At 34.9% G+C, this 21,930-nt stretch overlaps 1 protein-coding gene across 13 annotated transcripts in view; it reads left to right on the forward strand.

Annotated features, from left to right (window-relative positions):
• LOC106159660 (ankyrin repeat and BTB/POZ domain-containing protein 2) overlaps positions 1–21,930 on the forward strand; it is a 54,258-nt gene that overhangs the window by 21,661 nt on the left and 10,667 nt on the right. For 2 of the 13 annotated variants that reach the window (XM_013535996.2, XM_013536015.2), the window contains exons 1-10: positions 3,109–3,243; positions 5,374–6,226; positions 8,334–8,444; positions 14,110–14,277; positions 15,558–15,744; positions 17,631–17,783; positions 18,910–19,075; positions 19,702–19,791; positions 21,032–21,133; positions 21,390–21,483. In XM_013535996.2, the coding sequence (XP_013391450.1) occupies positions 5,437–6,226; positions 8,334–8,444; positions 14,110–14,277; positions 15,558–15,744; positions 17,631–17,783; positions 18,910–19,075; positions 19,702–19,791; positions 21,032–21,133; positions 21,390–21,483 (1,861 nt within the window). In that variant the 5' untranslated portion in view covers positions 3,109–3,243; positions 5,374–5,436. Of the gene's footprint in view, positions 1–2,014; positions 2,209–3,108; positions 3,244–3,343; positions 3,834–3,862; positions 4,240–4,456; positions 4,691–4,769; positions 5,026–5,072; positions 5,243–5,373; positions 6,227–8,333; positions 8,445–14,109; positions 14,278–15,557; positions 15,745–17,630; positions 17,784–18,909; positions 19,076–19,701; positions 19,792–21,031; positions 21,134–21,389; positions 21,484–21,930 lie in introns of those variants that run through there. The other 11 variants (XM_087002480.1, XM_087002481.1, XM_013536000.3 and 8 more) reach the window with 10 other exon arrangements.

Consider the following 21,930-nt stretch of genomic DNA (forward strand, 5'->3'; position numbering starts at 1 on the left):
AGTTATTTGAAGTTCAAGAGACATGACTTAAATTAGGAATTCAGCCATCCAAATAGTTCATGTTGTGCCCTTGATCTGATTAACTGTCACCAGTTTTGTCACTGAAGTTGACCATGCTAAACAAAAAGCATTGGTTTCTCTAGCAAAACTGCTTGCTTTAGATGCAAGTATTTAATTCTTACAATTATATCCAAGCATTTTGGTGTCAGTATGTGAAATTCAATCCAAGCTAGAATTAAGTTTAATATATTATGAACAGAGATGGTTTTAAAGCAATAATTAAAATTGAATCATTTGGTACCTTGTGACTGTCTCTTTTCAAGTGTGCAGTAAGTGAACTATCAAAAACCACAGTTATCAAATGTGTCTAGACATGAGGGTTGAATAAGACATATCTGTATTATGTATTAGGAAGTTTTTATTCACCGCAGAAAAAAATGGACAAAAAAATCCATCTCCTCATATATTAAGCCTTATTGTTAACACTAAGTCTGATTGTTAAATTATTTTTTTTTCTTAAGTATGTGGCAACTTTTTAGAGAGAAAAAAGGTAAATGCCACTGTCTTTAAGGAGATTGATATATTGCCACAATACTTTGAGAAAAGTAAGACCTTTTGTTGGGGTACAAATTCAACATGTTTAAATAGGAACCACTCTGACTGCTTCTGTTTACTGAAGAAGGCATTAAGCCACGGCTCACTCTCTTAAGAGCAGGGAGTTACCTGTGGTATTTAAATATTACTTTTCTTAATGGAGAGATTACTAGCTCTTGGGTACTAGTAATCCCACTCGGAAGCAGCCAGTGAACGTGAATGTTTTATCATCCTTTGACACATATCATTCCATTATATTTGAGGGTCTATAACTAACTCCCCAATGATTCAGTATTACAAAGGCAAAATTTTCAGTGAAATTTACAAGGGGTAGTTAGTGGCTCACATTAAGACATGACTGTATGAGCTGATTGCATTTTTAAGTATTTTATTTGAACTGCATTTATGAATTCTTAAAAGGAGTATTCTAAAAAAATGAGTATCGAGATATTGCAGTATTTTGTTCTTCTGGACTGCTGTTCTGAGCATGAGGCAGGTTTGTACCTACTTTCTAAACCCCTATTCAGTTGTTCAGTACCCTCAAGTGCAATAGTGAAAAGTTCTAGGGGTATGATCTGATAAGTTGGCATGCCAAGTATCCTGTATCAGAGAGGTGTCACACTTGATTGAGGATCATCAAAAGTACTGCCAGTGTTAATATCTCATTTTGGCAGGTCTCTTGTTTAAGGCATTATAACTTTGGCACAAAAAGTTTGAGGTGAACCATGCATGCAAATTTATATTTATGTTATTTTGTTTTTGCTGTGTAGAATATTTTAGACCATAAAGTATTTTTCTTTCCATAATCATGCATCTATTAATTAAAATTTCAAAAACTAAAAGATCTTAATCTACTTACAGTGAATTGTCAGGAATAGAAGTGGCAAAATTATTATGGTGGCAAGATATAGATGTTTTAGTGAAAAAGAACTAAGATACATGCTTTTCTCATATTTTGTTGATTTTCACCACTCTTCCATGATCTTAATTTAAGGTAAGTTATGATGTATTACACTTTGGTAATGATAGTTGTTAGGGGGTGCCCTATGTTAATATGGTATACTCCCCTGGGGAACAAATTTAATCTGGTGAAGAGCCCTGAGACTAGATGTCAGCTTTCAAGCATTTGACAGATGGAAAAGGTACATGCTGAAGACTTGTAGTGTCTGTTGTATCACTCCAAGCTGTCAACAAAGCTTTAAGGAAACAGAACAATTACATGGCCTAAAACTTGATAAAAGATGACATATGGTAGAAGATTTGTTTTATTTGATTGATATTCTGTCAAGATTTGGCCAATAGGACTTGTCATCCCTGCTGTGTTATGTGGCATATTTAGAGATCAAGAGGTGATGAAATTGACTATGTGATGCTTTTAGATGGGCATAAGGCACAGGGGGTGAGGAATTTATTTTGTCAAGTTTTGTCCACTTAGACACATCATTCCTACTGTGTTAAGGATTTCAGGAAGTACAAGCTATTCACATGATGTTTTTCATCAGGATTCTTCTATCTCTATATATAGAAAAGGAAACACTGAGATACTATACCAGGAGATATTTATGGAAATTAATTGCAGCTTTTACATGCAGCAGTGGTGCTTGAGATGGACATGTACGTAGAATTTTTTATCAAAATTTGGCCACTTTAGCACAATCACCTACTGTGTTAGGAATATTTTAAGAGTCAAGTCTATTTTGTCTGTTAAGACCTCATTATTAATAAAGATGTAGAGTTCATAACAATAATAATTTTCTTATTGATTGATCACTTAAACATGTTGACCCACTGTATGGGTACATGTGTTTAGACATTTCACTTTTTGAAAGTAACCTTTTCTTAGATTTTGACAGATGATTCATTGGAATTATGCTAAATTCTCTATGATTATACCCAGACAAAAGTAGTTGTAAGTATGCTTTGAGATGTTTATTGTCTCAGTTGGAGGTGGGATTGAAGTACTCTAGGTGATGACTGGTGGTCTAAGGAGATATTTTAATGGAGAGATCAAATCCATTTACATAGCTCTGTAGTTATTCATCCAACAGAGAAAAAGAATGGATAAAATGCACTAAAGGACATTTTTGACAGGTGGTGTATGAAAAGTTTTACCACTGTTCATATATGCCTTGAACTGATACAAACTATAGGGGCTTAAAGGCATGTTCTGTGCTCATGAGCTAGAACCCAAAATATTCTATCCTAGTCATGAGTACGTGCACATGCTTGTTATACACATGTTGAAGTGGTCAAGTATAAATTTCATAACTATTTTTGATATAGACTGGTGCAGCATATACATATACAATGTCTATTCAGTTCTATTAATGTTTTCTTTCAGTTTTGCGGAACAAGTCATTTGATATTACTTATTGCATGTCAGGGGTAATGAAGGCTCTCAGATTGTGAACTTCAAAGTTAGTTCCATTGTGATTTATAGAAATCTCCATTTATGATCAGTCATCATGAGCAGCCATTATTTATCACTGGAGATTAGAATCAGAATGTTCACATGTTCATTTTGGTTGGTTGGTTGGTACTGTATATCCCTTGCTGAGCTTCTGGTGGACCTCAGATCGGTAAGTGCAGAGGAAGTGCACACACAGCTTCGGAATGACTTTCTGTTAACTTGCTTTCAGTGCTTAACAGGTAGGTGTTTGTTTTGATCTAGGAATTGTGTTCAGCTTACAAGGCTGAAATATGGTAAGAAAAGGTTCAATCTTATCACAAAATTAATCTCTGCTAGAAAAGTTAGGAAGAGCAAATTGTCGCATTTTAAGTATTTGAAAGAGAGTTAACAATGGAACAGTAATCCTGAAAGAATGCACTAAATTTCAGCATGGCTAAGTAAGTATTATTGTGGTAAAAATCAAGTGATTGGATTTCCATACAAAGACATCTCCAAGTTGGATCCATACAAAGACGCCCATTTAAAGGCCAGGATCTATCAGTCACTGGCTGATTGCTTTCTGTCCTTTTGATTGCAGTTAGCTCGCCTTTTATTTGCTGATGATGTAACTAACCTGTGATTAGTCACAGCAGGCAAAGAAAATTAATTACCACCCCTTCTAAAGGTAAACCTGCAGTCAGAGCAAGGCTTTGTCTGCTGATCTACGACACTGTTACAATAGCCTAGACAAACTTACCGCAGGATTAGGATGCTTTCGATACTATGATAATTTGCAGGTAACTAGGATTTTAAACCAGGGGAGGTCTACTCTGATCTTGTCAACTATCAGGTGATAAGAACTTTTATTTTTCATCAGAGTCTGATATTTAGTGGACTATGTGTCAAGATAATCATCTTCTACTGTCATATATATATTTGTGCTGGAAGAAAGCTCTGTAGAGCATCACTGAGAGGTCTTACTGTGACAAGGTAGAGATGGAGAATGGTGACAAGAGAGACATTGCACAATAGTGGTAACAGCTTAGAGATAGAGCTGTGCACTTGCCTGTGAAAGGACCCTTTTGATAAAATCCAGCTGATAGTCAGTTATGAATGGAAGAAATGTAGCACCACAATACAAGGAATTTAGCTCGTCAGAACATCTAGAAGTATGTGGGAAAATTTTTATGTGATGAATATGTTTTTTGCCTGTTTCTTTATTTCTGAAGATTAAATCCATTGCCGTTTTAATGCAGGTAAGAAATCTATCTGTAGATGGATCTCAGGTAAGGTTTTATTTAAACAGTTCAAGAGAGTTGCAATAAGGATGAGTTGATGTTTAAAATACCCTAGTCTAAGTGGTAAGTTAAAACACAAAGTGTCTATAGCACCCATGACCCCACTTCAACCCCATGATTGTTGGTGTAAAAAAGGACAAAGGCGTTTATTTGCCTAAAGGTGGAAAGTTGGCTCCTGAGTAGAGACCGAAAAGACCTTGGTTGAAAAGATGGCTATTTGATCAGTAACCTGAAGGCACTTCAAACACATGTTCCTGCTGCTTGTTAAAATGTTTAACTACTTTTTGGATGAGAATCAAAAGTCAGACTATTGCTATGCATTTAGTGACTTTGTCTATGTATGCTGCTGTGAATACTCACCCAACAATTTGCTAGAATCAGTGTGACACTTGTTTCTTTGTGGAGACAGGTAAGGTGCAATTAAGTGTTATATTAAGAGGGGAAGAAATTGGATGTTTTGCCATTTTACCATTTATCTGCCCATTAGCAGGCTTTTTATGTTTCTCAATGCGCGTCTGACTGAATTGGAACTGAGAATTAGTGGTGTAGCAGGGATGTTGTAGGAAGTTGCATGTGCCTGGCTGATAGCCACTTAATGACAGAGTTGTCTGATGGATGAAATGTGATCTGAATAGATTAGTAGCGCAGCAGTGGAACATAGCACACCAGGTACAGACGCGACCGGTCCTATGAGCTGTCAGGTGAAAACCAAAAATCCCTGACAGCCGGCTTTTGTTGGAGAAGGTGAGAGAGTGGCGATCTCCCACTGCTGCACTGTAAAGTAACATTGGGCGAGGTATTCAATGGTCACTAAGAAAGCAAACAAACAGCAGTGAAGATTTCACCACTCTTATCCTTTAGACATTATCAACAAAAAGCATCTCATGTCTGCTTATGTCTGAAAAATATGCGGGACAAGATAGTTGAGTGGAGGGAGTTTCACTGAGGGGTCATGACAGAGGTGAAAAGTCCACCTCAATTTCACTTGTACATATGATGGTTATCTAATAGATATGTTTAGCAATTAGTTCTCAGATAGATATCATGATTAACAGACCATGGATATTAATTGACTTTTTGTTTCTCTTTCAGAGTGACAAGTAAAGTTCAGCAGAAGACATCAGCATAGAGGACTCGGTCTGTTCAGTCACTACCATGGCTGCAGAGGTAGCCGATCTCACCTCTCCTTTGGAAAGTTTATCTCTAGCTGGGACAAATGATAGCCCTACGGACAGTCCACATAGTTACAGTTTTTCTAGTTCACATTCACCAAGCCAGAGTTCTAGATCAAGCCACAGGGATAGTGATAAAAGTAGTGGACTTGGTTTAACATTGAGGACTCTCAGTCAGGATTATGCTGATCCAGAAAACAGTGAAGTGTTTCGCGATGCACCAAGTGGTTATGAAACTATGGACACCCGCATTTCTGATGAGGCCATTTATCCAGAAAGATTTCATCGTTTGGCAGAACTGGAACATGTACCGTGGACAGACAGGGATGTGTTGATTGTCTTACAGCAGGGGCGAACAAAAGAACTGAGTGGAAATATTTCCTTGGAATTGTTACAAAGACTATCATATCTCTTGCAGAGACCTTTAGTACGACTTGCTAATGAAACCCAAAGACTTTGCCAAGCATTGTGCAAATGCACCAAACATGAAATAATAGCAGCAATCAAAATTCTTCTATCAAAATCTCTAGGAGACAGTTGTATCAATGCTTGTTATAAAGCTGGGACTTTGTATGCAATGAGCACCAACAATTTTAAGCAAAGTAAAAGTGCCCAATGTGGACTTCACTTTTCAATTGGACGTTTTCATCGATGGATGATAGATTCACAAATTGCTCTCAGAGTGCAGGAAATGGCAGCAGTCTATCTTGCTGCATGCTTAGAAAATTTGCTGGAAGAAATACTGTTATTGGCTGTCGGGAGAGATCAATTAGGTAAGGGGGCCTAGTTTTCTCTATAGATGTTTCTTTCAAAATGATAAAGAGATCTTTAACTGTTAAAGTATGTTTTTACAAGAAAAAGGCATTTGTATAGCCATTATTATAACTTGCACAAAAGGTTTCTCATTGGAACAAAAGGAAGTTGCTTTAGGGAAAGGGCGCAAATTTCCTGTGTGTCTGAACGAACTTAGTATTTTTGTTTGCTGAAGTGGTATATCGCTACATCTAACTTTGATTCCTGACATCAATGTTTGTGGGGTCACATCTTTAAAAGCCCTGTGTTTGAAAAGGCAAAAAAGGAAAGCCTAAATAACAGTCATTTTAGTCACCTGAGCTTCAGGCTACAATACCCTTTTGCCATTCCATGATGCTGTGTACATTTAAGGACACAAATTATTTTATGGTGGTGCTTGTTGCCACTTTTTATCTGCCCTCTATAATTTACCACCTACTTGCCAAGTAATTTGTCAAAAAGACACCTTACCTACCTGGTCATTAAATGATTACCCTGGGCATTGTGGCCAGTGAAACAGGCACTTAGTTGTAATGTTATCTAAATGAGATTTAGAGATAGGCATAATAAGAAAAGGGGCATGCTTTTTGTATAACCCAATGCTCAGAGCAGTAAATTTAAGCCTGGGTGTGCAGTATGGAAGTGGGATGTCTTTAGTCTTATCATAATGGAGTGACAAAATGTGTGGGCATGCATGGGGTTTCATGTAATATGACACAGAGAACATTCAGCTATCTTATTATTAATATCATCTTGTGGCACCCAAATTTTGGACAAGATACTCTTCATGCATGGCTTAACACTGAGGAATGCAGTAGTCTGAATAGGTTATCTTCATTTTTTTAAAAACTTCTTTCTTAAATAAGAAGCTTTTTACAGTGCAAAGACCTGTGATCATTCTTTTCCACTTCCTGTCTATTCACACATGAAATGACAGTTATTTCTATATTATAACAGAGATCTTAATCAGGATTTCAGTTTTCTTATTTTGTTTTTTTCTTAAATAAGGCATTTACTAGAATCATCTATTCATCTTTTATGTAAGCAGTATTGTGTTGGGTTTCTGGCATTGTAATGATGTTTTTTCTTTGCAAATCCCCAGACTTAATCATAAGTTTTTATTACTGTCTGTCTCTCTTCACCTGATAGATGAGAATATCAGGAAGGAAGGAAGGGGAAGTTATAAACACAGGTGTTTTGTGCACTCGTGATCAGATCTTAATGAGGGGATCCCATTTCCTAGACTCCTCTTACCTGTTAGATTAAAAGATTCTTGCTTCCTGAGGGTAGGAGGTTCAACACCATTATCATTTGATTTTTGAAATTAAGATTTTCTCTAACAGGGAGGTCCTAAACACCATCATTTGATTTGTTTTCCTTAGGCTTTCCTACACACTGTCAGTATTTTCACATCTTTAATTTGATTGAATTACAGCGTGTGATTTCAAGCTAGGATGCCCCAAACACTATAATTCTCATAATTATGACTAAATCAAAAGATAACAAATACTACCTTATCTCAAGCATTTGATTTAGGTTAACAAGCTGATTTTGTCAGTTCAGGAGGTTCCACAAACCACCATAAACACAGAAGGAAAAGTGCACTATGAAAAATGAAAATTCCTCATGATCTCCATGAGAAGCTTAACCCCCAGGGAGATTTATGCTAAAATCAGTGCATCATCAGCCTAATGCATAATTTTAACACCTGGCACATTGCCCAGTTTGATCATGATAATGTCACTTATTTCTGACAGACACATATTCCCAAACTTTCTCATAATGGTATAGCTACCAAGGTGTTGGTCAGTGAGGATTTTATTTTATCTTTCATTGAGAGGGAAATTTTAAGTTACCTAAATCAAAATATATAAAGAGTGGTGTACAGAGAAACAATTTTTATGTTTACAAAATGTGATTAGTTTTAAAAATAGCAGAATTTGAAAAAAAAATTTAGTTGGTTCATCTCTGAAAACTGCAGTTAATGTATAAAAAGCACCAAATGTATACCAAGATAAATACAGTAGCATTTAAAAATGTTGGAGAGGTTTTTTGCAGGTGACCCAAGATTTTATTCTATAATTGCAGGTGGTTTGATCCTTGGGGCTAGTGCACTAGATTATGGAATATCCAATGTCCCTGAGCTTTGGGGTTTGGTTCAACCCTGGGAGCATCTTATCTGTGGAAGAAACTCAACAGGTAGGAGATACATACACTTTAAATTAATGAAATTCAGTGCAACATGTTTGAATTGTTGGTGCTTGATTGTATGTAAGAATGATTATTTAGTGTGAGAGTTTTTCAGAACATATTTTGTTTTTGTTGCACCAGTTCAGACACACCAGACTGACTTGATGGTGTAATTACAGAAATATATCGTTTCAAATGTGGTGCTAATGCTAAAAAGGATGTTTGATAGCATTTAGTAACCAGCGTCAAATAAAGCTTAAGAGTTATATTATGTACTATTACTTTCCCCTTAGATTGTCACCTGTGTAAAGGGTGTAACTATACAAATATATCTTGTTTCAGACAAGAAACCTGAATATTTTCAGTGTCTTTTTGATTACATAAAAATCTGTAGCAAATTGGTGCAATGGCCATTTGATGCAAATTTTTATGGTTGGTCTGGTACAGAGTCACCTGCCAAAATGGTGTAACCACAAAAAAAATATACTGTGTCTTGTTTCAAATGTAAAACTTTTGTAACAAAATATGTTTGATTTGGCTCATAGAAGTGTGAGTATATTGTTAGTCTTAAAATGCAGGAGTATCCCTGTCTCAAAAAATCAGTGGCACTTAAATTAGGTGCGTGTTACTTGAGACCCAGCACCAGCAGTCTGCTCAATCAGATTGTTGACTGCCATTTAAATTGGTTCATTGATATCTCAAGCAGCATGTTCCTGATCTGCCTTCATTTAGATTGTTGGTGATTGCATTTGGGCTTCAAAGTGTTTTTTCCATGTGAAAAAAGGCAAATAAACTGAAAAATTATCAGATTTGCCACTTCCTGTGCAAAGTGTGCTGGCTGTTTTGATCACTGATTGCAAATTGCTCTGTCAGATCACTTAAGTTTTTTGACAGAATGAATATCAAGGGGATAAAAATAATCAGATGCTGTGCTTCCTGTATGATAAGTGAAAATGCTACTACCAAATATATTCTGCATTCATTTAGATTTACATCCAGTTGCTTTAAATTCTGCAGTGGTGCCTTGATGAAAAAAATACTGTCAAGGGTTGAGTTAAGTCAATGTATGCAAAGAGTATCAGAGGTGTGATCTTCTACCAGAGTAAATTTAGACAGCCTCCCTTCAGTTATCATTTTCTGTCTAACAACTCCACCCATTTGTGGCCATGTCGGCAAATCATTACGAATTTGTGTTGGAAGTTTTTATTACAATCAAGGAAGGTTATATACTTGAAGAAAATGCTACTCTGTAGCCAAAAGTGATGACATCCAATTTAATTGGTATTTTATCTTGCAAGTTATCAAACCTTTTGGAACATTCTTGCTAGATGAGTTGCAAGTTTTCATGTTTGTGTCCTTAAAAATTACATACATATTGTTAATATATTTTTCACACCTCTTAAACACAAATAATTATGCATTATCATTAAGGTAGACAAATCAGCCAGGTTAAGAGTTTTTTCCTTATTTTATTTTCATATTCAATTGAGTTTGAAAAGAATGAGTGCATAACATGGTTTGAGAAAGATGACTAAAAAGAAGGAATTTAATTTAGTGTGGGGACAGTGAATTCTAACTTATTCTCAACCTTCAAGTTGGACTTTGAGTAAAGTTAAGACAGTTAAGTAAAGATTTAAAATAAAACACCCTGCTTGGAGCTTGATACATTGTGATTTTGAACTAAAGACCTTCCAAAGAGGCTTGCCAAAGGAAGAAGTTTTAACAGATGGTATGTTGGCAGTGAGTTTGGGTATGCCAGCTGTGGTGCCAGCTGCATGACCAAGGACATTCAGCTGTCAGATGACCACTCAGGGCCAGCTCTGATGACATAATCCAGAGGAGGAAATGTGCAGTCTTTCTGTTATCAGATCCAGTTTGATAGACAAGGCTAGTCAAAATCTATGAAGCTGAAAATTAGCCTTTTAGTCCATCCACCATATCCTATGTTAATTGAATAATATTTGAAATTGGGCGTAGCTTCAGCAATAGTTATTAACTGGTGATTGTGCTGCTGGTGTTTATAGATCATATTCTTCCAAGATTATGCCTGTCAGATTGCATATTGTAATTGTAGCAATGGCAACACTTTAGGTATTGGAAGGAAATTTCCCTTTGTTGTTTGCTTCTATAAGGAGAAGAAAACATTGATATTGAGTCTGTTGGTTTCAGAAACCTGTTCAGTAAATGGGACTTAATGCCATGGAAAAAATTAACACATCCATTTACTTTGCAACAAATATAATAACCATTAACTGTTTTAAGGTAAAAATCTATGAATATTAAATGCTGTGCTAAGTAAGTGATGAAAAGATCACCAGAACTTCAAAGACAGATTTAAATATTTGTACAAATGCTTTTTCTTGCATAATGTTTTTTTTTTCTTTTTTTTTTTTTTGTAACTTACTTGAAAATCTTCTGATTCAAACACTTATCTGCTCATATATACATGTATCACTCATTTTCTAATCAGATATTTGGATAGTTAAATTTTCCAAAATGGATACTCTTAGCCATTTGAGAAGTTTGACATTCAGACACAAGCTCTGTGATTTCTTTTCTGCTGTTTTAGAGGTATGCAGTTCATCTTGATAAAGGTGTCTCGGACTACAGTGAGACAATGCATTCAATCAGTTGGTACGGGTTGATTGTATTCTCCCAGGATGCAGCTATTTACTTGATAACATCAGCTTAATAGGGTTTAATTGCATTCCATTTTGGAATGCAATATGGACATTAATGTGGTATCTAAGTGTACTTGATATACCTTCAGACAGGATAGACTCTACTGCAGATTGTTAGAACACTGTAGTTTATGCTAGATCAATCAGAATATATTCTGCATTCTTCACCTTTTGCAGTTTTTATGCAGGTTAAATTTTTTAAAACATGTTCTATATTACAAAACATGGCCATTCAGACATGTTAGTTATCTCAACATCTGTGAGATTTGATGAAGACATTTGAGGTATGATGGATCGAGATATTAGCCCACAGCTTGTTGTCATATACTGCTGAGATCCCCCCCACATGTGAGAAATCATATTACTTTTCTGTCTGGCCGATGGCTAATTTGCCACAATTGGTCACTGAACATAGGAATTGAAATGTATCTTATAATGGAGCTTTTCTTTCACACAGTCTTTTGCCTTTGGTTAACCAGAAGATATTTGATGGCTTGATTTGAGCTTGTTTACAAAGAGGATTTTTTGGTTGGTTGGTTGACTTTTCTAACCAGTTGGAAGGAATTTGCTATTTTTTTTCTGCTCTCTTTAAGTTGTGTGTTAAGTCTTCATACTCTGTAGTTTTTTCAGCTACAATTTCTAAATTTCTCTCAAATGTTCACTCAGTATCATTTACTGATGCAGTGAATATTATTTGTATAATATATGAAAAATGAAGGCAAAAGAAGATAATATTGCACTCTGTCTAAAATTTCAGGGACATTAGCAGCACATATTTGTGCACTTTGCAAATGTAGCTAACTTCACCAAGGAGGACAGGAAATTTCCAGTGACATTGAACATCCTGCATTAGTTCTTGTATGCCAGACTAATAAGTGTCACTTGGGTAGTTCAGACCTTGTTGGTAAATGAATGAATGAGTCTGCATGTGATGTCTTTCCTCCACCCACTGAGCTACATCTTAGATGTTCTTTACCTTGTCAGTATGTGAAATAAATATATGACCCTGTGAGGGAAATGACAGCTATGACGTCTGCTTCTTCTTTTTTTTTTTTTTGTGATTCTACAGGTCTGTTTTACTTTTGTTTCTAATTGAAAAAAATTGTGGCCGTGAAGTTCTCATTTCATCAAAAAATTAATTATTAGATGGAAAATACAAAGGTAACAGAATTTGTTCTTTTTTTTTTCATATTGACATCAAGTTAAGTTTTATACATCAACTAACAAGTTATTGGTGACCCATGTATGCAGTGGCAGGAAACTAGTGAATAGAAAGGATTTGGTATGATGCCCAAACTACAATTTGATAACCTAAGTGCCTCAAGAAATTTTATGCGCAAGAAGCATCTCACCCTTCTTATCCATTTAATATAATTACAATTTGGCATGTAAAACGTGCTGCAAAGAAAAATTCTAATAGAGAAAAAAAATTCTTCATCTAACGAGTGGTTATCAGACACCTGGTTCAAAAGTGAAAACATTTATTACAGTATCACTCTGGTTCAGCTTCTGACAAGCACCATACAAAAGTGACAAAAAGGCATCTTCCTATTTCATGCCACATTTTATGGGTGTCTAAGGTCATACACCCTTTTTAAATGAGAATAAAGCAGAGTGGTTGCTGAAGGGGAAAGGTGTAAAATCTTTTGATTCTACTTTGTAGGAGGTCCCAGTGATTTGATAATGTTGTTGAAAGACTGATTGAAACATCAAAGTGTTAACTACTGTACCCAGGCTGATTGAAAGGCTTTGAAGATAAAGCTGCAGATTTGCTTATTATTAAAAGCCAGTTTCAAGTTGTGTGGTGCATTGGTTGGAATATTCTTTTATTGGTTGAAAAATTCCTTTTTCTCTATACACTGAAACGTCAGACGCATTACATGTGTGATCCATTCAGTGGTTCAGCAACTATTTGATAGACATTCATTTTGTGATAGGGAGATTTTGTAAAGATAAAACAAACTGTTATGAAATGTGTATGTACTATGCAAAAATGATCTTACAGCTGTTTATTTTATCTCTTTCAAGACATAATTGAAAACCATTTCAGTGCAACCATACATTTTAAAGAGAGCACTACTTTTTTATGGATGAATGTTCTTGTGTGACTGAGCCTAAGGCTTACTCTTAGTTTAACTGTTTTCCTGCCACTTTATGTGTTGCAGCTATTAACACATTTTAAATACATATACCTGAATTTTATGGAACTAGGTCTCCATGGAAAAGCTCTTGAGGCACAGTTATTGACTCTGTGAATACATAAGCACATCTAATTACTGGTAGCACCAGGTCACAGTTTGGCTAAAGCAAAGTTTTAAGGGTATTACTGGACTACATCTTGTCAGTCACTGCATGCCAGTATGTTTGGGTGCAGAAACATTTAATTGCAAACACGCAGCAGGGATGCTAGACACCACCTTTTGTTATACTATATCTGAATTTCTGTTTGCTCATTGTGTAAAATGGTGCTGAATACTTTTATGTGGCACATTTTATGATAGCAGCCACTATTAATTTAAAAGGAGAAATGTGCTTGTGGTCTGTTACTATATATATATTTTGTAGACAGCAATGAACAAAAAACATAAAAATTTTACCCAAGCACCTTTGCTGTACGCTATCCATCTTGCATTCACATTTTTGATTAGTTCGAAATTAAAGTTAAGAGATAATACACTGACTGGCAAAAAAAAGAAAAAAATGATAAATGGAATGCACACGGGGGGCAGAATTCGGGTGCAAATCCGTAAACCTTCCTGTGCTCTAATAAATACTTATCCAAACATTCAGCAACAGATAAAAAACTGAATTTGGGGATTTGAGGTCAAAATGAAAAAGGGAAAAATCAACTAGTTTGGAACATCAACTAAAATCTTTTCATAGTTATTTGACCTGTGCTGCAAAGGCAGTAAAAACCTAAGCTTGAAAGAGAAAATAATAAGCAATGCCAAAAAGTCTTCATTGTCTTAATTGTTTTTAATTTATATTTCTAGGAATGATTTCTCTTCCAAGCACGCTGAGCATGGCCAGTCTGTTATCCGGCAGTAGTGGTGACTCGACTGGAAGGCGCACACGGGGACAGATGCGTGCAGATAGCGTCATGGCAAAAACATTAGAACAGAGCTTGCTAGCAACCTGTGTAGGGACGCTGACAGAGTTAGGTGGGTTTTAAGAGATAAATTTGCAGTGGGTTTTTGACAGTTTTGTTTCAGGTGAGTCATAAACCAAGTATTTGATGTGGTGTCTTTATTGTGAAAGAAGTAAAAAGTACTTGACATGAAACTGGCCTTAAAAGAACTGCGCCTTGACACCGCTCCAAAACATTTAAGTGGTTGAATGAGCAATTTTAAGAATATCATTTGAGCTGTTTAATTTGCATTATCAGAGAAATTGTTGACAGATTATCCCCTGGGAAGGGTGCATTTCTTCACACCTGCCACTTCATTTTGATTATTTTGTACTTTCCATGTTTATTTGATAAATGCTATATGCAAAAGGAATATTTAAAGATTAATTATAAAGTTAAGATGGATATTTCAGTTACATTAAACATTTAATGTTTCTGGGCAGAGTTGGGGGGGGGGATTAAATTTCATAATTAATCTGCCTGTATTTTAGTCAGTTTTGTCAACAAAATATCTGAAAAAAGATGCACCAGTGTGACTGGTCAGTTCTATTCGACAAATTTAAGTGCATCTACAAACACGCACTTTCATAAGCTCTTAATGTAACATTTTCTTTGTCCTGTCATTCCTGCTGAAATTTTTGAGAGGTTAAAATATGAGGGGTCCACTAGGGGACAAATGCCATCTTTTGTGATGAGACTTTAATGAAAAGGGTTCTTTTCACAATTCAAAAATGCTGAATGTTGTGAAAGGCACTGAACAATACTCATTATTTCTTAGTTCCCTGTGGATGACATTTACTTTCCTCCATTAGCAGCTAAGGATAACATTTCTGCCATTTTAAATGGATTTAACTGTTTCAGCCATAGTGCTCTCAAGTTACTGTCTCCATATAGCACTTTATAGTCTAGGATTTCGTGTAATTTACAAAGTTTGACACAGAAATAGCTCATCATGGTGACATGTCATCTCTTTATCTGGATTTTGTGGGTACTAATGCATTTTCAGGTCAAAAAGCTCATAATTTGGGGGAGTTAATGAAATGAAATTATAAGTTAGAATGAAAATTATCAATCTTTTCTAATTCTCAGGACAGTTCAAGTAGTATAATTATGCAATTTAGTCAAAACTTACTTGCTTCTGTGGTCTGTAGAGAAGTTATGAAGTATGGGAATAAATTCTATTTTCAGATTAGTTTTAATATATTTGTATTTTGAATTGTTATTATTTATTTATTTATCATTATGCAGTACATCTTTTGATATTTGATTCATATTTGAGTATCTTAGCATTTTATTCTTTCTTTGCATCTGTAGGTGATCTTGTTAGTCAGAGCATGCACTATTGGTACAACAAGTCTTCAGCCCACAGTAAACCTCAGCACATGGTGACATGGGGGCCATCAGCCTTGCATACTCTTTATTACTACATGCGCTGTAGTCAGCTTGAGCATGCTGATAACCCTGATTTGACACCGCCATCTATTCATCTGTGTGCAGAAAGGTATGTAAAACCCCAAACCCTTGACTAACACAGTTTGAGTTTTGTCTCAGATAGTTGTCCAAAAAGTAAAAAAAAAAAAAAAAAAAGTGGTTCAAAAAATGCACAGTTTTCCATTTTCAATCACAAACACATTATTTGATGTTTTTTTTTATTTCTATAAATGTTGACTTAAAAAAAAGTGCCTCCTTTCCCCTTGGCAGCCCACTATTTCATGCTAAAAGCTTATGTTATTTTTCAGGGCTCACCTTTGTGATGTCACTTGGTTGATATTATGGCAATACAAAGTATTTACATTGAAAACTAAAACTTTTCCGACGTTTTATCAGTATTTTAAAATTTTATTTATTTAGTTATTTTTGTAGAAAATAATTGACACTTGAAAAATGACACAAATTAGGTTACTTTAGTTATGAGGTGTCTGAAATGCATTTAACAAGCTGTTCTGCTTTCTAGGGGTATGTTTTATTTCCTTTATAATGATGATGGTTTTCTTGCATGTGCTTACACTGTGCACTGCAGTGAACACTACAGCAGGTTGATGTTGATCAAAAACCATGATAAGCAGCAGGAGACATACATTTTCACAGTTGGTTTGTCCCTTTGAGTTGAACTGTATGCAGAAACATTACCTGTAAACTGAAGTCAGCCATGATAGTGTTGGATGGCCTTAAGTAGCAGGATTGGTGTAACTGTTACAGAATAATTCCAAATATCATTTGGCATTAACATCAGTAAAAGCATATATTTTAAGAGTAAGGTTACAAGGCTTAAGGTTGAATTAAATGGATTGAAAGGCAACATCTACAACATTTTTTTGGTACATTTAAAACTTGATTTTTATTTCTCTGACTCATTTTTGGTTGTTTAAAACCTTCTTGGTTGCCTTTAACTGTTGCAGTATTAAAGTTTTAATCCCTTCTTGTCCTGCTTGGCCCAATAACACACATATTCTTAGATCCAAAAATGTATTTTTTTAACTGTGACAGACAGTCTGTCTACTAAAATGTAGCCTGAGCCCTATTTGGCAAAGGAACCATAATTGTTTCTATTTTGGAAACCATCAAATCTTCATTACCTGGCCCACCTAGCCTGAAGTCTTTGAAAGGTGACATGCAGCCAACAATTACATTTGGCTGGTGACCATATGACAACATTTTTGTTGACGTCTTTAGTCTCCCCAGAGATGTTGCCCAAAGTAATTTATCATGCAGAACTTTAATTAAGAGATAGCAAATAGCATTCTACTTAAGAATAGCCACTGTCTTTTCTCAGTGCACGATGCAGTATTACATAACGTCTATAGATGTCAATAGTCCGTCATTTACAGTTCAGTAGAAATTAATATTACAAATGGATATTGATCATTAGGCTTTCCTATTTTATGTATTTTGTTAAATAATGGGAGTGCATTGGGTATCTTCAGGGGAAAATGCATGTTGATGTTATCACTCAGAATGGTCGTCTAAATTTACCATTAAATTTGTTTATTTAGGATTTATCAATGGTCAGATAAAAGACCCTTTCTCTGCAGAAAAATTGTTGTATAAGAACGTGCTTTAAAGTTCATGTGAACTAGACGTGTAAAATAAATGGATAAAGAAATGGATGAATGAGAGGAAGTTGCTCCCAGCTTGGTTTGGGCATTATAACAATAATAAAAGGACATTTTGAAGTGTTTAATATGTTTTTTTTTTTACATAAATACTTCAGATATAATAAGCTGGGTCATGATGAAAAAAATAAGAAATGCTTCTAATGCAATTGTGTTAGGAGCCCGTAAACTTGGAATTTTCTTTATCAAGGTAAAAGCAGACATGGCATAATTTATTAGCAACATTTTATTTAACATTTATTAGCAACACTTAATTTAATATTTCCATTTCTAGACCCTACTACCACCAGCCACCACTGTTAGAATGGATACGAGTTGCCACTGCCCATGCTGAATACAGACTCAGCTATGTTGTGGATGCTGATGATGTTAGGCAAGCTGGAAGGTTACTTCTACCTGATGTGGACTGTCCACCAAGACAATTTGGGTAAGTTTAATGTTATAGATGCCACTGCTGCATTGCTAATAAAAATTCATAGTGATTTCACGCTTATAAAGATATTAAAAAATTTCTCCCCAAAAACTTCATTAATTCAGTAGATGTGCATACAGACATGCATGGCACATTTAATTTATCTCACTTTTTTATGGTGAAATTATATTTTGGCAAAATTTCTCTAATCAGAAATTGTAAACATATGGAGTTATAATCATTGAAAATAAAAACAAATCTGTGACCAAAGTTTATCTATAGTTTCTATCAAATTGTGGCTGACCAGTAACCAAATAAAAAAAATTACCACAAATAATACAGCAAGGCTGTTTAAATGTGGTCAGTGTAGGTATATCACTATCACTTACCACCAATTTCAAAGTAAAACATTCTGGTCGGTGCACATCACCGCCAGTCACCAGATCCCACACTTAAACCCACTAAATAAAATATGTGTCTGCAGAATCATTGATGTTAATTAGCTGTGAAGAGTTTTAAACTCACTTAGATTGAACCCATCTGAGATAAGTTTATAAATATGATATTGTAACATAGCTTTTTTAAATCTGAACCCCAAAATTATCAGATTAGTTAAATGCGATTGTAACTGTGTATCAATAGTTTTATATGTGGGAGATAGTTATGGCTATATAATTGATGAAACCCTTGATTATATATACACTGTCCTGAATGAATGATTGGTAAAAATCTTCTGTGTGGTGAGACATTGAATTTAGAAGAACAAATTGTTGTAGTAGTTTTTTCTTGTTTGTTTAAGTAATAAATAGAAAATGTAAAATTAAAAACATGTCTTTAAAAGGTTCTCTTTGATCCAATTTTTGTAAAATACATATTGCTGATTTTTTCCCTATTAATATTCCTCAACAAAGCTCAACTGCTTTTTTTAACCTTTCTTATTTTGAATTTATTAGATTATGTTTTTTACTGAGATTAAAAACATTTTACAAAGTGAAAAATATGCATTTGTCTTTGTATTGGGTATGTTTATCTGTGAGGAACCAGTGGAAGATTTGTTATGATGCATCATGAATTTAAGAGCTGTACATGTTATAAAACATTTTGTGACCTGGTAAATAACCTGCATCAATTTATCTTTTAGAACGGATGAATCTCTCTGTACCTCGCGACACCTGGATGCTCAGACATGTGCTACGCGATTTTTGGAAGACACAGCATTCCGGATGCTTGCGTGTGGACGTTCAGACTTGGTACCGCAGGCACTGGCACTATTAGGGGGAAATAAAGTTAATTCATACAGTCAACAGGTATGCAACTTTGTTTTATGAGCCATTACACTGAGCCTTGAGTGGTCCACAGTGACTCACCTTGTACTAATTAACCTGGCCATATCTATCACTAGTTAATAAATGTTATGTCATAACTTCCTGGCAGTATAATTTATATATTTCCTTAAAATAGTATTAATAAAAAAAGAATCTTAGATTGTCTCAGAATGTTTCCTTATATTGAAGAATCCAAGCCCTGAAACTTGTAATTTTTAAACAGTATTATCCCTTTGTCGTGGCATTAAATCAGATAATTATTACTGCACATATATTCATAAATGTACCAGGGTGTAGTGCCTTCTAGGCCTTTCAGGTTTAATGCAATGAAATTTCAGGAATGCAGATAAAATTGTCCATAAAATGTTGGAACATTTGTGGAACAAACCGAATCAGCCTGGTCCAAGATATGGGGCTAAATATTTTTCTGATACATGTTTTGGCTGTTTTCAATTTCTGACATCTCCATTTTATTTTTGTTGCTGTCTGAAGATTTTTAGATCCAATTTTTTTCAGTTTTCACTATAAGGAGTTGTTGGACCTATGATTACAAGATATAAAATGAAAATAAAGTTCAGAATGATACATTAAGTATGTATTTCATGCAGGGGCTGACACCATTGATGTATGCGTGCATGCGAGGAGATGAAGCTATGGTACACATATTGCTCGACGCTGGTGCAGCATTGGATGTTACTGTAAGTGCTGTAAATGAGGAACATGCTGTTTTGATAACCCAACAATGCCAGTTCACATTACAACCACAAGGGCACTATCAATGTCTGGAAATTGCACTGAAGAAAATTTTTCTTACCTCCCTCTTGATGTCATTTCTTGTTTAGGAGTAGTTAGAATGAATAAGTGTAAACAGCTTGCCACAGTGAACACTTTTTCATTCTGTAAAAGACAAGAGATAAAAACATCACAATAGTCTATTTTAATAACATTATTGGTAAATATATTTTTGTAAGTAGCATTATGTTTGTTAGAAATAAGGCAGCTTTGATATTTTTAGTTCATTTATTGAAAAATGTGATTTTCATGTCATCTTTGTTACACCAGATGTAATGGCTTTGAACACGCATATGATGTAGTAAGCAGTTAATGTAAAATCTTAAAGCTGCTTATATGGATTTATCATTTATCTGGCTAAATGAGTATCATTTCCTAAGAGAATGTATCATGCATGTTTGAGTGGAAGATTTTGACAAAATGAGGAAAAGGAGTGAGATCATTCAGAAAACTACACAAGAAATGATATATTGATTTTCATCTAATCAGACTTGTTAGTGGAGGTAAATGTTGCATGATGTATTGCTTATTGTTCCTTGAGGGGAGTTTTCTAATGACACAGCAGCAAAAATTATTACTACTTGTACTTTGAAGGATCTAGAAATTGATCATTAGTGTAAAGCGAGATCATATTAGTTCTTTGTGGAAAATTGGAGGTATGATGCTCTCTGTGTATGGATGAATATTAATACAGCTACTTGCCTTACTTATCTTGTAAAATGCTATTGTAAAAGGGTCAAATTGTATTTAATGAGAAAATGGATGGCAATTAAATGTTGCTGCACCAGAGCATGAAACAGCATTTTGCTTAAATGGCAAAATTATGCCAAGTGAAACTTCATGCAATATGTCGGCATTAACTTTGTGCTTTTTACTTTATCTTGTAATTCCTGTTAAATTTGTCCTTGGTTAGTTAAGATGAATGTCCAATAACTCTTCATTGAGATGCAACTTGATTGCATTGTTACTGTTGAAATATGCTGGAACTTGTTATTTTGCAAAACATCCTTGATTAATCCAAATTTAATCCAAAATTGCCCTCTCTGTAAATAGATTTTAAAAAATACTTTTTTTGTGCTGCACCTGGTGATTTATATTTGTTTGGGGTCAATATTGATAAAGGTGGTTCATCTTTATGTTCGCTAGGTCCCAAATGATGTTCAGAGGTACCCTTGTGTTCATCCGGAGGTCCGCCAGTGGACTGCATTACATTTTGCTGTGGTTCATGGACACTTTGCTGTAGTACAGGTAAAGTTGTTGTTTGGACATGTACTGAAAATTGCTGAATGAATTCATCATTCAAAAACTTGCTTTTTTTTTTTTTTGCAGTTTTATATAAAACCACCTACATAAATTTTCAAAAATGAAATATGAAAAAGTTGCTTCAAAGGTAATGCAGCTTATCTAATATATCATGAACAATTCAAAAGTGGAAAAAAACTAATGGGTCAGCAACACTTCAAGTGCTTTTTTGTATTTGTTGTTTTCCTTTTAATAATTTTAGCTTCTGCTGGACAGAGGTGCTGATGTGGAGGGTAAAGTAACAACAGAAGAGGATAACTTTGTTGAAACTCCTCTACAGCTTGCTGCAGCTGCAGGTAAATTTTGCTCTCTTTATTCCTTAAAATGCATAAATGTGTACAGAACTGAGGTACTCTGTAATCGGTGGTCAAAAGCTCAAATTAAAAGTCATGGGGATAAAAGTTTGTCTGTTTGCATAATACTTTAAGTGTTGGGATTTAGTACAGAGTTTGATAGTGCCTGAAGTAAGGAACAGATACAGTGGAAATAAACCAGTGTCACCATGTGAGGAGGGTTACCTACACACATCACAAACATGAAAAATGAGGAAATCAGTTGGAGCTGTTTAAGAAATAGAATATCATGTGTGATTAGTTTCAGCAATGGTAATTTTTAAACATTCATCACTTTAAAAAAGCATACAGATTAAAGGGTATTGAAAGTGCTTTCAAAAGATATATCATACTTCAAAATAAATGATGTTAAAACTGCATGGTGGTTTATATCCTTCCAAGTACAATAGA

This window comes from Lingula anatina, chromosome 1 (assembly GCF_051362555.1).
Source record: "Lingula anatina isolate TDL-2025a chromosome 1, LinAna3.0, whole genome shotgun sequence".
Lineage (NCBI taxonomy): Eukaryota > Metazoa > Brachiopoda > Lingulata > Lingulida > Lingulidae > Lingula > Lingula anatina.